Source organism: Oncorhynchus tshawytscha, linkage group LG30 (assembly GCF_018296145.1).
Source record: "Oncorhynchus tshawytscha isolate Ot180627B linkage group LG30, Otsh_v2.0, whole genome shotgun sequence".
Lineage (NCBI taxonomy): Eukaryota > Metazoa > Chordata > Actinopteri > Salmoniformes > Salmonidae > Oncorhynchus > Oncorhynchus tshawytscha.
The window spans coordinates 14,860,613-14,877,006 of NC_056458.1; the positions used below are offsets into that span (position 1 = coordinate 14,860,613).

The 16,394-nt window shown below is 39.1% G+C and overlaps 1 protein-coding gene across 2 annotated transcripts in view; it reads right to left on the reverse strand.

Annotated features, from left to right (window-relative positions):
* Positions 1-303: 303 nt before the first annotated feature.
* The window catches only part of LOC112250247 (androgen receptor-like), a 46,384-nt gene continuing 30,293 nt past the window's right edge, over positions 304-16,394 (reverse strand). For both annotated transcript variants that reach the window (XM_024420225.2, XM_024420226.2), the window contains 5 exons: positions 11,612-11,890; positions 11,283-11,427; positions 6,240-6,370; positions 5,826-5,977; positions 304-4,565 (listed from right to left, as the gene is read on the reverse strand). In XM_024420225.2, coding sequence (XP_024275993.1) covers positions 4,407-4,565; positions 5,826-5,977; positions 6,240-6,370; positions 11,283-11,427; positions 11,612-11,890 — 866 coding nt within the window. In that variant the 3' untranslated portion in view covers positions 304-4,406. The remainder of the gene's footprint in view (positions 4,566-5,825; positions 5,978-6,239; positions 6,371-11,282; positions 11,428-11,611; positions 11,891-16,394) is intronic.

Below are 16,394 nucleotides of genomic sequence, written 5' to 3' on the forward strand. Positions count from 1 at the left end.
AATCTGAGATAGGGGAACAAAAATCTTCTGGTGAAGAGCAGCATCACTAATTATTTTGACGAATCAAGTTAGTGCTTGAAGTGGAGGCGGGATTTTAACCAGAATTTTAATAGTGGTTCTGTAGTGGGGACGGTCTGAATCAGCTGTTTCCATTAGCTCATATTTTCATCCCCCAAAATAAACTGAGTAGATCACTAGCTGGTGCACACAAGATTTGCTTCTGGCTTCAGAGATTTTAGAAAAATATTAGGAAAGTTAACATAAAATAACTTCAGTATGTAAATAAAGTTCACACACACAATACATTTTTGATTGTTTTTAATAATATGCAAAGGAACACAAACAAACTAAACCCGATTTACACTAAGACTTATCTGACACAATTCATATCAATAGCTGAAAGTGAACAATCAATTTACAGATTATGGGTGGGGGGGGGCATTCTTAAATAATGACACATTCACTAGTAGTCACTTCACATGATAAATTGTAGAAATACTACAAACTTTCAAATATTAGGTAACACCATTTTGATGGTCAGGATTGCCTCAAATATCTTTAAAAAGTTATGCAAGTTTGCAGTTTTAAAAAAAATCTCACAAAACACATAGAGTACATCGTCAATACTACAGAAGGTAGTTAAAAAGCATTAACAATTGATTTCCCAATCTTTTTTTTAATCAGTTACATGTACACAAAGTCATTGTACCATTTACACAAATCCAGGCTAATATGGTTTATAAATACATACAGCTGTGTCCATTTTGACATTTTAATATACTTGTGATGTAATTTACTCATATATAACATTTACATACCAGCATTACCACTAATAACAACAGTATGAAAACATCAATTCTAGGAACTGGATTTTTTTTAAATAGATTTTGTCATTATGATTCAATGTTGGTCTACCATGGTACATTTAAAGTAAAGTTTATTATGGCAAATTGTTTATTGCTTGGCAGTGCAATCCTGTTCTCCAAGTCAATCTAAAAAGCATGTGAAAAATGTTTTATATGATAAACAAAGCAGTCATAGCATGACTACTGGGTGTATAAAGAGATAAATAGCTTAATCTTTGTGATAATTTCCTTAAATCAGAAACGATTTTACCAACTAATTTACCTCGTCATTTACCTCAGAATTCAAGCTAAGTAATGTGGCCTCATTATGGTAGACACAACTGCTGATCATTTTACTTTACAGACAATTGAATAATTTACGCTGAATCTAAAATAATATATGGTACAAAATCTCTATGCTTGTTAAGGCAAATCTATGGCTTTAATATTGAATTACTACTCATAGAAATATTTTTTTCTGATTTAAGGTGTCTGATTTGGTGTTCTTTTGAGGAAAACCCTGTAACGAGTATATTTTATTATCAAGATGATTAACAAAGGAATACGACAATACCAATGTCAAGTATGTGCCCATGGCTTTTACAAATTGTCATCTGATGCATTAAAACATTTTCTTATCAATATTCAAATTAATTGTTTTATTGCTTTTATGTAGGCATAGCCAATGTCTCTACGACGAGAAAAGATCAGATGTTTTCAGATGGGCAATTGTAACCTAGGCCCGTATTCAATTAAATCTGCCATAGCAATATTGATGCAGTATCCTTGTTTACACAACTGCTGTCATGCACACGTGTCTGAAAACTGAAAGCACTACCTGCTGTTTCTACCAAAACCATTTTGCCATTTTGTTTATAACGGAAAAGGTATGTTTAGATTTGTGCTGCTGCTTGAATATTGCAATGTGGTTTCATTGAATTGAGATCCATATTATTGCAGTACATTTATGAGAATTATGGTGGTCAACAAGTAAAGTTCCTCACAACACAAGAACAACAACAACTTGAACTTACATTTGTACAAATGCATTTGATTATGGTCTCAATTGACTAATGGTAATATGCGTTAAAGGATTTAAGTCACAATGTATACAGTTGATTTTGATTTTTATGCACAAGCTATTGAAGAAATATATAACAGCACTATAATTGACTGGTTTTCTGCATGCCCAAGGTAGACTGAAGTTCTAATGCTTCCATTTTTGCATGCGTCACATGCATGTGTCTGAGAATGAGTGCAATTGTTGTGAAGGATGCATGTTATTGCCATTTATGGTGATAAAACAACAACAAAAACTACTGCTGTCAAATTATCTTTTGATTCATCCCTGGACATTTTTATGGTGTCAGGCAAAGATAGGTGCAATCAATCACTGCTTAAAATCTGAGAAGCATGTGTATTGTAACACTAATTGATTACAGTAAGTGCTACCTGTTGTAGGTTTGATGTGGTCTATTTAGGGACAAATATTAACAGTCACTTTTCTTCTATAAAGCACTTTCAACTTGGCCTAGGTTTCAGTCTGGAGTCATATATTCTAATTAAGCAGCTATGGTGTTGTTATAAATGGGTAAACACCTGCAAGTAATTGCATAGTGCTTGTGGCTGTCAAACGTAAAGTGTATTCTGACAACCCATTCTTTCCAGAGCCTACAGTATTTAGAGCGTCAAGATGCTTCCCAGCAAACTCCATTTAACATTACTGGTTCAGCCAATGTTGAACCACCATTTGTTCAATCAGATGTCGAGGCCATGAACATGTGATCTTTCTGGAGTTTGCTGTTTTCCAGATATTTGCATGAAGATTTCAGCATTTTAAAAGGCATTTAAATGACATTCTAAATATGATAATGCATTTCACCTAGTCTAAAATATGAAACGGTTTGATTTGATGTAGTAATTTAAGATACATTTGGCATATAAAAGCAAAGTCAGGGACTATCCCGTGCTATCATTGAATCCCATAGTTTAGCACCTGTTGCCATTTTTGTTGAGGTATCTGAACAAAAAGACCACACTCGCCTAGTTTAAACATTGTTTGCATGTTATGGATCTTATAACAGAGCTTTTCTTGATTGTTTTTTGTTGTTTTTCACTACTTTCTGAAACAAGCAAAAGTACAGATTATTGTATAAAAAGACTTGTTTTGGTATAATAATGGTGTTATGTCAGAATGTTTTGCTAGTGCAGAGAAGAAAATGTCCCTGTTTGGCACTTAACTGCAAAACCAGAATGAATCATCAAGAAAAGCCGATGTCTTAATAAGAAATCATGTGAAAAAAGCGGTAATATTTGACTTGACTCAATCTAAACTAATGAAATGTCAACCTGCTTTTACAGGTAGAATGGCAGATTGGAGATTACTCTGAACACAATAACTATCATAGCTGCACTGAACTTGCAAAATGTACACCTGGCATGCATTGTTTTCAATAAAGATTGAAGCATTCTAACATCTACAAACACATGGAGCATGAACCTCCATACATCCTGATGTTGAACTAAATAATGCAAATATTCAGGCCATGTTAAACCTTATAAGAGCATTTTCAGCATTGAGAGATTATGGGTATGCTCCGTTTGACAAAATAATTAGGCCACCTGAAACTACATGAAGAGACTAAATGTGCAGCCAAGTTGTAGCAGGTTTCATACTATATCTTTATAGTAAACTTTTAAAGATCCACTGCCACTAAATATATCTGAAAAGTTATTATTTGCAATTGTCTCACTCTGTGTGTCTATAATTAGTAAGTCACTTTTGGGTGAATTATTACAACATTTCCCATAATCAGATGAAATTATGACGGTACCATTGGAATATATTGTTTGTTCACTGACTAAATAACAAGCAAGAAAGTTGTAAGTACTGTACAGTAGTGATGTATGCATTGTATATATATATATATATATATATATATATATATATATATATATATATATATATATATGCAATTTAGCTAGTAAATACAGATAGACTATTGTGTATGTATGTGAGTATGCTGTAAACGACTAATTCCACATTCCCTTTGGTAGTTGTTTTTTAAATGAACATAGCACAATCTCATGAAAGTTCCAAAAGTAAAGATATGCATAGATATGTTTAACAACTTCTGCATTTGTTAGTTTTATTATTTAGTTTTATTAGTTTTATTTTCATTCAGTCAATGAATGGTATTCTTCTGTTTCTTACATTTGATGTAACCCCACTGGTCTTGTGTGATATTTGTTCTTGAAATACAGGACAGATAGGGCCGTCAACAAGGTGACACCTTGCAACTCTTGAGATAAATGCTAAAACCTTGCTGCCTATTTGAGAAAATGATCTCAATTATGTCTGATAAGCAGCAAAACTACCGTAATGATGTAATGATTTAAAAATGGTACGTTGAGCTATTCGATAAAAAAGAAAAGGATCTGAGAGAGAGAAAACAATGGCAGGGAAAACCTACAGAGCCAAGAGCCTTGGCTCTGTAGGGTTATAGAGTCAACTTGGATCGGATCAGATATTCTCAGGATGATGGCAAATCCTGCTACTTGCTACTTGTGGAAAAGGATTGGTTTGGCCAAGCCTGCCAGGATCTTTGGCACATGCACTGAGATTATCTCGGCAATCATCTCTGGAAAGCTGACCTTGGTGGGCAGAGACTGGGCCTGGATAAACAGATCAAATGTAAACTGCTGGAGTTTCCTCACGATCTGGTTGTTGGAGAGATGGACAGAGACAATACACAGTTACAATTCTGTCACTTCAAATTAACATTTGGAAACGGCGCCAATCCAAAATGTTTAAGACGTCACCTCATTTCACCTTTATAATTTTGTCCGGGCAGGCTAATGTATTTCGGCAGTTGCGCCTTCATCAGAGCATCAAGAGATGTGCCAAAGCCATCGTTTTTATGCAAATGCATAAGTGATAATTACAATTGCCTGTTTGAGGGTGGTACATAGTGGTATTCAAGCAATTGTTACTATATATACAAATACATATACAAATACACAGATCAGCACAATAAACTCGACAAATAGCATTTAGGTATTCATGATGACGTAGGAAATTTGAGATATGTTGGCGCAATTAGTTACTTCCTAATGCACAATAAAGCTTACAAAAATAGATGCATTGGGGTATGGAAAATAAACATCTGGATAGAAAGATTGTGATTGAACAAGTTTGGGAAACCCTAGTCTAAACAATGAGTTCTCATTCAGATTATTCTTGTAGACTATGGCCAAGCTGTCATTTGTATGCTCATGTATATTCTCCTACATTCAGTCGCAATATTTCTATCCAGACGTTCATTTTTTATACCCCAAAGCATCTATTATTGTGCACTAGGAAGTAATTAATTGCAAGAAAATATCTCAAATTTCCTACATCATCATGAATACCTAAATGCTATTTGTTGAGTTTATTGTGCTGATCTGTGTATTTGTGCTGTATATTTGTATATGTATTTCTATATATGTTGTAACAATTGTTTGTTGACTAATGTTTTGAATACCACTATGCACTGCCCTCACACAGGTACGGGCATTTGCAATTATCACTTAGGCACTTGCGTAAAGAACGATGGCTTCGGCACATCTTTTGATGCTCTGATGAAGGCATAACTGCCCAAAACGTGAAATGAGGTGACGTCTCAAAAAAGAGGAATGCCGTCGTTTCCCAATGTTCTTGAACTTGGGATTTCATTTGAAGTCATTGTCGTATATGGCAGAGCACTCAGCGAATAAGGTGAGATAGCACACCTGTTACCCACTCCATTACAATTCTGTCACATTCTCAGTTTTTGTTTAGTTAAACATGACAAAGTTAGACTTTTATCACTTAGATAAAATATGTAATTAAATCTTGGTACTGTAATTTAAGATTGTCATTAAGGCTCTTAGCTTGATACATTCTAAGATAACAGAATATGTCAAATAAAGTTATTGAGGATGCACATTGTCTCTCACCGGTTGGAGGGAATCCATGAGGCGGGTGAGCTGATAGAACCTCTGAGAGCAGTTGGACTTCCTTCCATAGTTAATGACACGATCAAGTTCATTGATGTAGGTCAGCCGCAATTCATCAAAGTACTTCTGACTCTTAAGACCATCAACTGGAACTGCGAAGGAGACAAGCAATGTTATTGTTGTTTTGTCCACAATATTGCATTTCTGTTGCTCAACTATTGATAATACACTGTTTGGTTTTATAAATCAAAGCTTTCTCTGATTGTACTGGATCATTTCGACAGTATTATGAAAATGGCTTAGACTAGGACATCGCTTGCAAATCAATTTCATGAAAAAAGGAAATACACCATGTGAGGCTCTCTACATTATTTTCATGGACCTGTCAACATTGGGCTGGGCAGCAACACTCACTGATGCTGAAGAGGAGCAGGGCCTTCATGCAGAGGAACTCTTCCTGAGTAACTTGCAGCAGGACAAACTGCTGGGAGAGGTGTCTCATCCGTATACAGTGCTCGAACATGCTGGAGATGTGCATCCGATGGCTGGGGACGAGAGAGAATCATATCAAATCAAATTGTATTTGTCACATGTGCCGAAAACAACAGGTGTACCGTGAAATGCTTACTTACAAGCCCTTAACCAACAATGCAGTTCAAGAAATAGTTATGAAAAGATTTACTAAATAAACTAAAGTTAAAAAAAAAAAATTAAAATCTAAAAGTAACACAAGAAAATTACATAACGAGGCTATATACAGAGGGTACCGGTATGTGCGGGTGTACAGGTTAGTCGCGGTAATTTGTAAAGTGACTATGCAAAGACAATAAACGGGGGGGTGTCAATGTAAATAGTCCGGCTGGCCATTTGATTAATTGTTCAGCAGTCTAATGGCTTGGGGGTAGAAGCTGTTAAGGAGCCTTTTCGTCCTAGACTTGGCACTCTGGTACTGCTTACCATGCGGAAGCAGAGAGAACAGTCTATGACTTGGGTGACTGGAGTCTTTGACAATTTGTTGGGCCTTCCTCTGACACCGCCTAGTATATAGGTCCTGGATGTCAGGAAGCTTGGCCCAAGTGATGTACTGGACCATATGCACTACCCTCTGTAGCGCCTTACGGTCAGATGCCGAGCAGTTGCCATACCAGGCGTTGTTGCAACCGGTCAGGATGCTCTCGATGGTGCAGCTGTAGAACCTTTTGTGGATCTGGGGAGCCATACCAAATCTTTTCAGTCTCCTGAGGGGGGAAAGGTGTTGTCGTTCCCTGTTCACAACTGTCTTGGTGTGTTTGGACAATGATAGTTTGTTGGTGATGTAGACACTAAGGAACTTGAAACTCTCGATCCGCACCACTTCAGTCCCTTTGATGTTAATGGGGGTGTGTGTGGCCCTCCTTTTCCTATAGTCCATGATCAGATCCTTTGTCTTGCCCTTTGTCTTGAGGGAGAGGTTGTTGTCCTGGCACCACACTGCCAGGTTTCTGACCTCCTCCCTATAGGCTGTCTCATCGTTGTCAGTGATCAGGCCTAACACTGTTGTGTCGTCAGAAAACTTAATGATGGTGTTGGAGTCATGCTTGGCCACGCAGTCATGGGTGAACAGGGAGTACAGGAGGAGACTAAGCATGCACCCCTGAGGGGCCCCAGTGTTGAGGATCAGCGTGGCAAATGTGTTGTTGCCTACCCTTACCACCTGGGGGTGGCCCGTCAGGAAATCCAGGATCCAGTTGCAGTGGGAGGTGTTTAGTCCCAGGGTCCTTAGCTTAGTGATGAGCTTTGTGGGCACTATGGTGTTGAACGCTGAGCTGTAGTCGATGAACAGCATTCTCACATAGGTGTTCCTTTTGTCCAGGTGGGAAAGGGCATGATGGTGTTGATGTGAGCCATGACCAGCCTTTCAAAGCACTTTGTGGCTACCAACGTGAGTGCTACGGGGCGGTAATCATTTAAGCAGGTTACCTTCGCTTTCTTGGTCACAGGGACTATGTTGTTCTGTTTGAAACATGTAGGTATTATAGACTCGGTCAGGGAGAGGTTGAAAATGTCAGTGAAGACACTTGCCAGTTGGTCCGCGCCTGCTTTGAGTACACATCCTGGTAATCCGTCTAGCCTCGCTGCTTTGTGAATGTTGACCTGTTTAAAGGTCTTTCTCACATCGGCTACGGAGAGCATGATCACACAGTCGTCCGGAACAGCTGGTGCTCTCATGCATGCTTCAGTGTTGCTTGCCTCGAAGCTAGCATAAAAGGCATTTAGCTCGTCTGGTAGGCTTGCGTCACTGGGCAGCTCGCAGCTGGGTTTCCCTTTGTAGTCTGTAATTGTTTTTTAAGCCCTGCCACATCCGATGAGCATCAGAGCCAGTGTAGTAGGATTAAATATTAGTCCTGTGTTGACGCTTTGCCTGTTTGATGGTTTGTCTGAGGGCATAGCGGGATGCCATATAAGCATCTGGATTAGTGTCCCGCTCCTTGAAACGGCAGCTATAGTCCTGTAGCGTAGCATCCGTGTCATCTAACCACTTCCGGGTCATCTAACCACTTCTAAATTGAGCGAGTCACTGATACTTCCTGCTTTAGTTTTAGCTTGTAAGCAGGAATCAGTAGAATAGACTTATGGTCAGATTTGCCAAATGGAGGGCGGGGAGAGCTTTGTATGCATCTCCATGTGTGGAGTAAAGGTGGTCTAGAGTTTTTTTTTCTTCTTATGGTTGCACATGTGACATGCTGGCAGAAATTATGTAAAACAGATTTAAGTTTGCCTGCATTAAAGTCCCCGGCCACTAGGAGCGTTGTTTCTGGATGAGCATTTTCTGGTTTGCTTATGATCTTAATACAGCTCATTGAATGCGGTCTTAGTGCCAGCATCGGTTTGTGGTGGTAAATAGACGGCTACGAATAACATAGATAAGAACTCTCTCGGTAGATAGTGTGGTCTACAGCTTATCATGAGGTATTCTACCTCAGGCGAGCAATACCTCGAGACTTCTTTAATACTAGACATCACGCACCAGTAGTTATTGACAAATAGACACACACCCTCACCACTTGTCTTACCAGACATAGCTGCTCTGTACTGACGATGCAAGGAGCAGCCAGCCAGCTCTATATTTTCCGTGTCATCGTTCAGCCGCGTCTCGGTGAAACATAAGATATTACAGTTTTTAATGTCCCGTTGGTAGGATAGTCTTAATCGTAGATAATCCAGTTTGTTTTCCAATGATTGCACGTTGGCAAATAATACGTAGGGTAGAGGTGGTTTAACTACTCGTCTGCAAATTCTTACAAGGCACGACAAAGCAGTATATCCTTTGCGTTCGGACTGAATAAAGAAAAATCTTCGTCCAGATCGAGGTGAGTAATCACTGTTCTGATGTCCAGAAACTCTTTTCGGTCATAAGAGACGGTAGCAGCAACATCATGTACAAAATGAATTATTAACAATGTGAGAAAAAAAAAGAAAAAAATAGCACAGTTAGTTAGGAGCCCGTAAAACCATCCCATCCGGCACCATTATTGGAAGAGAGGAGGGAGTGGGGCAGTGAGGGTCAGGGTGAGATACAGTATAAAGAGAATGAGCCAATGAAAAATCAGAGTGGGGTTGGGGAGTTTATCGGGAATATATTAAGAGAGGGATAATCTGTGAGCGTGTTGTTGTGAGAGATATAGAGGGGGCAAATAGATGAGAGGGTAAGAGAGTGAGACCTTTATGTGAAACTGTTGCAATGATTACAATTGTAATCCTCCCTCTTTATGTCCATAGTTATATGCTCATATGTCACCTTTGACCTACTGCCCAGCGGGCAAAGCTGGATGAAATCTGTTTGTAATGATGTCATTTCAACTAGTTTTGCCTGCTGGGTTGAGTGTGGTCTGATAATACAGGATCACAGTGATTGGTACTGAATGCTGCCCAGGATTATTTTCAAACAAACTGAAAATGTGACCTGATTACATGATTTTCTATGATGACATTGTACATCTAATGTACAAATAATTTACAGACATAGTTCACAGGAATAGACTCTAATATAATTAATATATAATATATGCTACATGGATCACTAACCAGGTTTCTATCCAACCTTTTATTGTGAGTAAAGTACATATTGGATAAAAAATATCATGACAGGCCTGATGGAAACAGAACATTCTTTGGTAAACTTTCCAAATGTCAACAAAACTCAATACGCTAGACAAGGTGGGATCTTTTTGTGTCGGTAAAATTAATTATGCGATAAATGTCGGTGGAAATGCTTTAATGCGCAAATATTGATATAATAACATCATATCAAAGTAAACTTGGGAGTCATGACCATCAACGCTTGGCTGCCATTTGACAAATATTTTGTCCATAATAATCTCATGTAAGATATTGATTAGAGTGCACGTGCCAATAACATAATGGGCACACGCTATATAATACAAACATTTTTGTGAGAAAACCATGAATAGAGTTGAAAATGTGTTGGTATTTTTTATTTGGTACATGGGATTTAACCGCAAAACGCATTTTTATGTGCACTACGTCATCACGCACAGACTTTTATCTGCAACAAGTCAATCTGATGGAAACACATCTCTGCTGGGAAAATGCGCATATTGATTTTATGTGGATTTTAGAATATTTGAATGAAAATCTGTCACCAATAGGATGGAAACCTAGCTAATGATAATAAGGGTGCTTTAGTTGTAATATTTACAGTATATTAGCAATAATAAAATATTTAATTTACCTCATGGCAGGGTAATAATATCTCCACAATGTTCTGTACTGCACCTCAGCTATTGTGGCAAAATCCCGGGAACTTTCAATAAATGCCCTGGTTTTCCAGAAATCCTGGTTGGAGGAGGGTTCCCGATTTCCTGCTTATTCCCTCCTAATTCTGGGAATCCTACAACCTTGATTTTGGGAAAACTAGAGAATTTATTGAAAGTTCCCAGAATTATGCAACCCTAGTAATGACACTTTATACCATTGAACTACCTTAGTCACTTATGATACTTACGTACTCCCTAATATTCAGATTTGAACTAAATATCACTACTTCTCTTAAAACCTGCACCATAGGTGATGTAATGCTGAAAAAATGGAATCTTCCTCAGGACTTATCATGTGACTAAAGAACACCAAATAAGGAAATTAAATATAAATGTTACTGAAAGCCAGGCTTGTAAGCCCGTGTGCACATGGAATTCTAGACATATCGGTGAGAGAGAGACAGAGAGAGCGAGAGGCAAGTAGAGAGAGAGAAAGAGCGAGAGAAAATGAGAGCGACAGGGACAAGGAGCAAGACAGACATAGAGGGAACAAAATTGGCATCTGCCGTACTTATGACAGACAGAAGCCACTAGAGGAAATCTCCACGAACATAATGGGACAACACTGAGTTGTGGCCCTGGGGGTAATAAGATAATATCACAGAAATAATTGAATTCAGTATCACATAGCTGCACATACTCATTGAAAACAAGGTCTGGGGCGAAGTAGAGCATTCTGGCATTGACATTTTTGTAGGACCTCCATCCCAAGCCGAACACCATCACCCCCATCCATGAATGCTGGATTACTGTCATCTGGTCATCCACATGCAGATTCCGAAAACCTGAGAAGAAAATGAAAAACCACATGGAAATGGATTATTATTAAAACATGTCTCTGATGAATTCTTAATGCCTTCACTACCTGCAAATTGCTGCAATGCCATTGCAAACTTGTTATAAATTAAATTATGACATCTTCAAGGACCACATGGAAATATGTTTTGTATGATTCTTCTATTCCAGTACCTGGCATGCCTTTGGCCCACTTGACCACTTTGACCAGTTGGCGCTCCCCAAGTTCGTTGAGGCTGGTGAGCAGCACTGCAGCCGAGTCCGGCTGGCAATGGTCATGTCCCGCATTAACCACCTCTGGCTCGATGGACTCCAAGATGTTGAGGAACACCAGCTGGGAATGGAAGGTCAGGCCGGACTGGGGAGAGACACACTGGATGGCATCAGTGGGGCCTTGGGTAGGCAGATCCTCCTCCGGGCTCTTTAGCTGTCCAATCTTCTTCAGTTTACGTGCTACATATGGTCAAGAAATGGAACATGGATGAGTAATGGTAGAAGAATAGTGTAATATCTGATGTAGATGTTAACAATTGCCAAATGCATGATACAACTGTACATAAATGACAGTTCAGATTGTGAGGGAAATTAGCAATATACAGTTGAATTCGGAAGTTTACATACACCTTAGCCAAATACATTTAAACTCAGTTTTTCACAATTCCTGACATTTAATCAGAGTAAAAATTCTCTGTCTTCGGTCAGTTAGGATAGCCACTTTATTTTAAGAATGTGAAATGTCAGAAGAATAGTTGAGAGTATTATTTATTTCAGCTTTTATTTCTTTCATCACATTCCCAGTGGGTCAGAAGTTGACATACACTCAATTAGTATTTGGTAGCATTGCCTTTAAATTGTTTAACTTGGGTCAAACGTTTAGGGTAGCCTTCCACAAGCGTCCCACAATAAGTTGTGTGGATATTGGCCCATTCCTCCTGACAGAGCTGGTGCAACTGAGTCAGGTTCTGCCCACATATTTTCTATGGGAAAATTTCTAAGGCTTTGCGATGGACACTCCAATACTTTGACTTTGTTTTGTGTCCTTAAGCAATTTTGCCACAACTTTGGAAGTATGCTTGGGGTCATTGTCCATTTGGAAGACCCATTTGCGACCAAGCTTTAACTTCCTGACTGATGTCTGGAGATGTTGCTTCAATATATCCACGTAATTTTCCTTCCTCATGATGCCATATATTTTGTGAAGTGCACCAGGCCCTCCTGCAGCAAAACACCCCCACAACATGATGCTGTCACCCCCGTGCTTCACGGTTGGGATGGTGTTCTTTGGCTTACAAGCCTCCCCCTTTTTTCTCAAAACATAACGATGGTCATTATGGCCATCAGACCATAGGACATTTCTCCAGAAAGTACGATCTTTGTCCCCATGTGCAGTTGAAAACCTTAGTCTGGCTTTTTTTTTTATGGCGGTTTTTGAGCAGTGCCTTCTTCCTTGCTGAGAGGCCTTTCAGGGTATGTCAATATAGGACTCGTTTTACTGTGGATATAGATCATTTTGTACCTGTTTCCTCCAGCATCTTCACAAGGTCCTTTGCTGCTGTTCTGGGATTGATTTGCACTTTTCGCACCAAAGTACCTTCATCTCTAGGAGACAGAATGCGTCTCCTTTCTGAGCGGTATGACGGCTGCGTGGTCCCACGGTGTTTATACTTGCGTACTATTGTTTGTACAGATGAACGTGGTACCTTCAGGCGTTTGGAAATTGCTCCCATGGATGAACCAGACTTGTGGAGGTCTACAATTTTTTTTCTTAGGTCTTGGCTGATTTCTTTTGATTTTCCCATGATGTCAAGCAAAGAGGCACTGAGTTTGAAGGTAGGCCTTGAAATACATAAACAGGTACACCTCCAATTGACTCAAATGATCAATTAGCCTATCAGAAGCTTCTAAAGCCATGACATCATTTTCTGGAATTTTCCAAGCTGTTTAAAAGGCACAGTCAACTTAGTGTATGTAAACTTCTGACCCACTGGAATTGTGATACAGTGAATTATAAGTGAAATAATCTGTCTGTAAACAATTGTTTGAAAAATGACTTGTGTCAAGCACAAAGTAGATGTCATAACCGACTTGCCAAAACTATAGTTTGTTAACAAGATATTTGTGGAGTGGTTGAAAAATGAGTTTTAATGACTCCAACCTAAGTGTATGTAAACTTCCAACTCAAATGTATAACATCTGTAAGGTCCCTCAGTCAAGTATTGCATTTCAAGCACAAATTAAACTACAAAGACCAGCGAGCTTTTTGAAAGCCTCATAAAGAAGGGCAGTGATCAGACATTAAATATCTCTATAAAGTATGCTTTGGATTATGTTATAAACCACCCAGATGCATCAAAGATACAGTTGTCCTTCTGAACTCAGCTGCAGTACAGGAATGAAACTGCTCAGGGATATTACCTGTAAAATAGTTACAGAGTTCAAATGCAGTGATAGGAGAAAACTGAGGTTGGATCAACAACATTGTATTGACTCCACAAAAATGACTAAAATGGCATGGAAAAGAAAAATACAAATATACAAAATAAAAACCATGCATCTTGTATGCAACAAGGCACTAAAGTAATACTGCAAAAAAAACATGGCAAAGGAACAAAATATTTGGCCTAATGTTTGGGGCAAATCCAACACATCACATCAGCCTCCTTATTTTCAAGCATGGTGGTGGCTGCATCATGGTATGGGTATGCTTGACATCGGCAAATACTGGGGAGTTTTTTCAGGATAAAAAGAAACCAGATGGAGCTAAGCACACAAAATCCTAGAGAAAAACCTGCTTCAGTCTGCTTTATAATAGACACTGGGAGAGGAATTCACCTTTCAGCAGGCCAATAACCTACAACACAAGGCCAAATCTACATTGGAGTTGCTTACCAAGAAGCCAGTAAATGTTCTTGAATGGCTGCATGCAAACACAGCAACTCCACTTTCTGGATCTGGGCCAACCTATTACAATCTTAGAATTGTGGTACACCACCATAGGTTAATATCGCTAAATAACAACATGGGTTGGTTTAATAATTTAAAGGTATCCATGACCATTTCAAACATATTTCCTAAATGTAAGCAAATTAATTGGATATAACTCATTGATCCTGCTTTGTAACTAGACCTACCCCATCTCATTTACATGCTAGCTAGCCTGTAAATAAAATAACATAGCTAGCAAGGGAAGTTTTTATATCTAAATATATAATTTTCCTAAGATATTGTCGCTACACATGCCATAAAATCTGCTAAATATGTTTATGTGACCAATAACATTTGATTTGATTTGTAATTGCTTGACATGACATGCATTTTGGCCAATAGACATGCTCATTGTACACTGAACAAAAATATAAACACAACATGTAACAATGTCAACGATTTTACTGAGTTACAGTTCATAAAAATTTAAATTAAGGCGTTTGGGTTAAATGCGGAAGACACACTTCAGTTGAATGCATTTAGTTGTACAACTGACTAGATACCCCCTTTCCTTTATAAGGGAGTCAGTCAATTGAAAATAAATTCAGTAGGCCCTTATATATAGATTTCACATGACTGGGCAGTCATGGGTGGGCCTGGGAGTGCATAGGCCCACCCACTTGGGAGCCAGCCCCAGCCAATCAGAAAAAAAATGTTTCCCACAAAGGGGCTTTATTGCAGACAGAAGTACTCCTTAGTTTCATCAGCTGTCTGGGTGGCTGGTCTCAGACGATCCCGTAGTTGAAGAAGCTGGACGTGGAGGTTCTGGGCTGGCGTGGTTACACGTGGTCTGAGGTTGTAAGGCCGGTTGGACGTACTGCCAAATTCTCTAAAACGACGTTGTAGGAGGGTTATGGTAGAGAAATGAACATTCAATTATCTGGCAACAGCTCTGGTGGACATTCCTGCAGTGAGCATGCCAATTGCACGCTCTTTCAAAACTTGAGACATCTGTGGCATTGCGATGTATGACAAAACTACACATTTTAGAGTGGCCTTGTATTTTCCCCTGCACACGGTGCACCTGTGTAATGATCATGCTGTTTAATCATCTTCTTTATATGCCACACCTGTCAGGTGGATGAATTATCTTGGCAAAGGAGAAATGCTCACTAACAGGGATGTAAACAATGTTATGCACAACATTTTAGAGAAATAAGCTTTTTGTCCATATGGAACATCTCTGGATCTTTTTTTCAGCTCATGAAACATGGGACCAACACATTACATGTTGCATTTATATTTTTGTTCAGTACAACTTAAAAATAAAGAAAGAATGTGGTGTAATGCAAGGGTGAGAACAGACTGATGCACAGATGAGAGAGATGACACAGAGGGGTGATACCTGACAAATGCAGGGGTGAGGGTTGAGGAGGAGGGTGCAGAATTGATACTTGACTAGGGGAGGTAGGGCCAGCTCCAGGCATAAACGACATAAGCGGCCACTAGCTTTAAAACTTCCACAATTTCTCTCCACCCCATGGCAAAATGTGTAGAATTGCAGGAAATTAACTTTAAAACAATACGTTTTGGGTTCCAACCAAATCTCACTTAGGGACCCGAAAAGGCTAGAGCTGGCCCTGAAGGGAGAGGTGAGGGTTGAGTTCGAGGGGTGACACTTGACTAGTGCAGGGTTGATATTTGACTAGGGGAGGGTGAGGGTTGAAGAGGAGCAGGGGTGACACTTGACTATTGCAGGGTTAAAACTTGACTAGGTGAGGGGTCAGGTCTGAGGAGGAGGAATGATTCAATTCCTAATATGTATCTGTTCAATTCTGTTGATTTCACTTTGGCCAATACCTCATCCAAATCCGTGTGGTTCCTCCTTCTGAACAGACCAAATATGCAGCACAACATCTTCAAGATCCTAATACTTATAATAATAATAATATGGTAATTTTATGTTAAAAGAGCAAGGATTTCCTTGTTACTAAAGCCAATTCTAAAATATAGTTTCACCAGGTCATCTAAC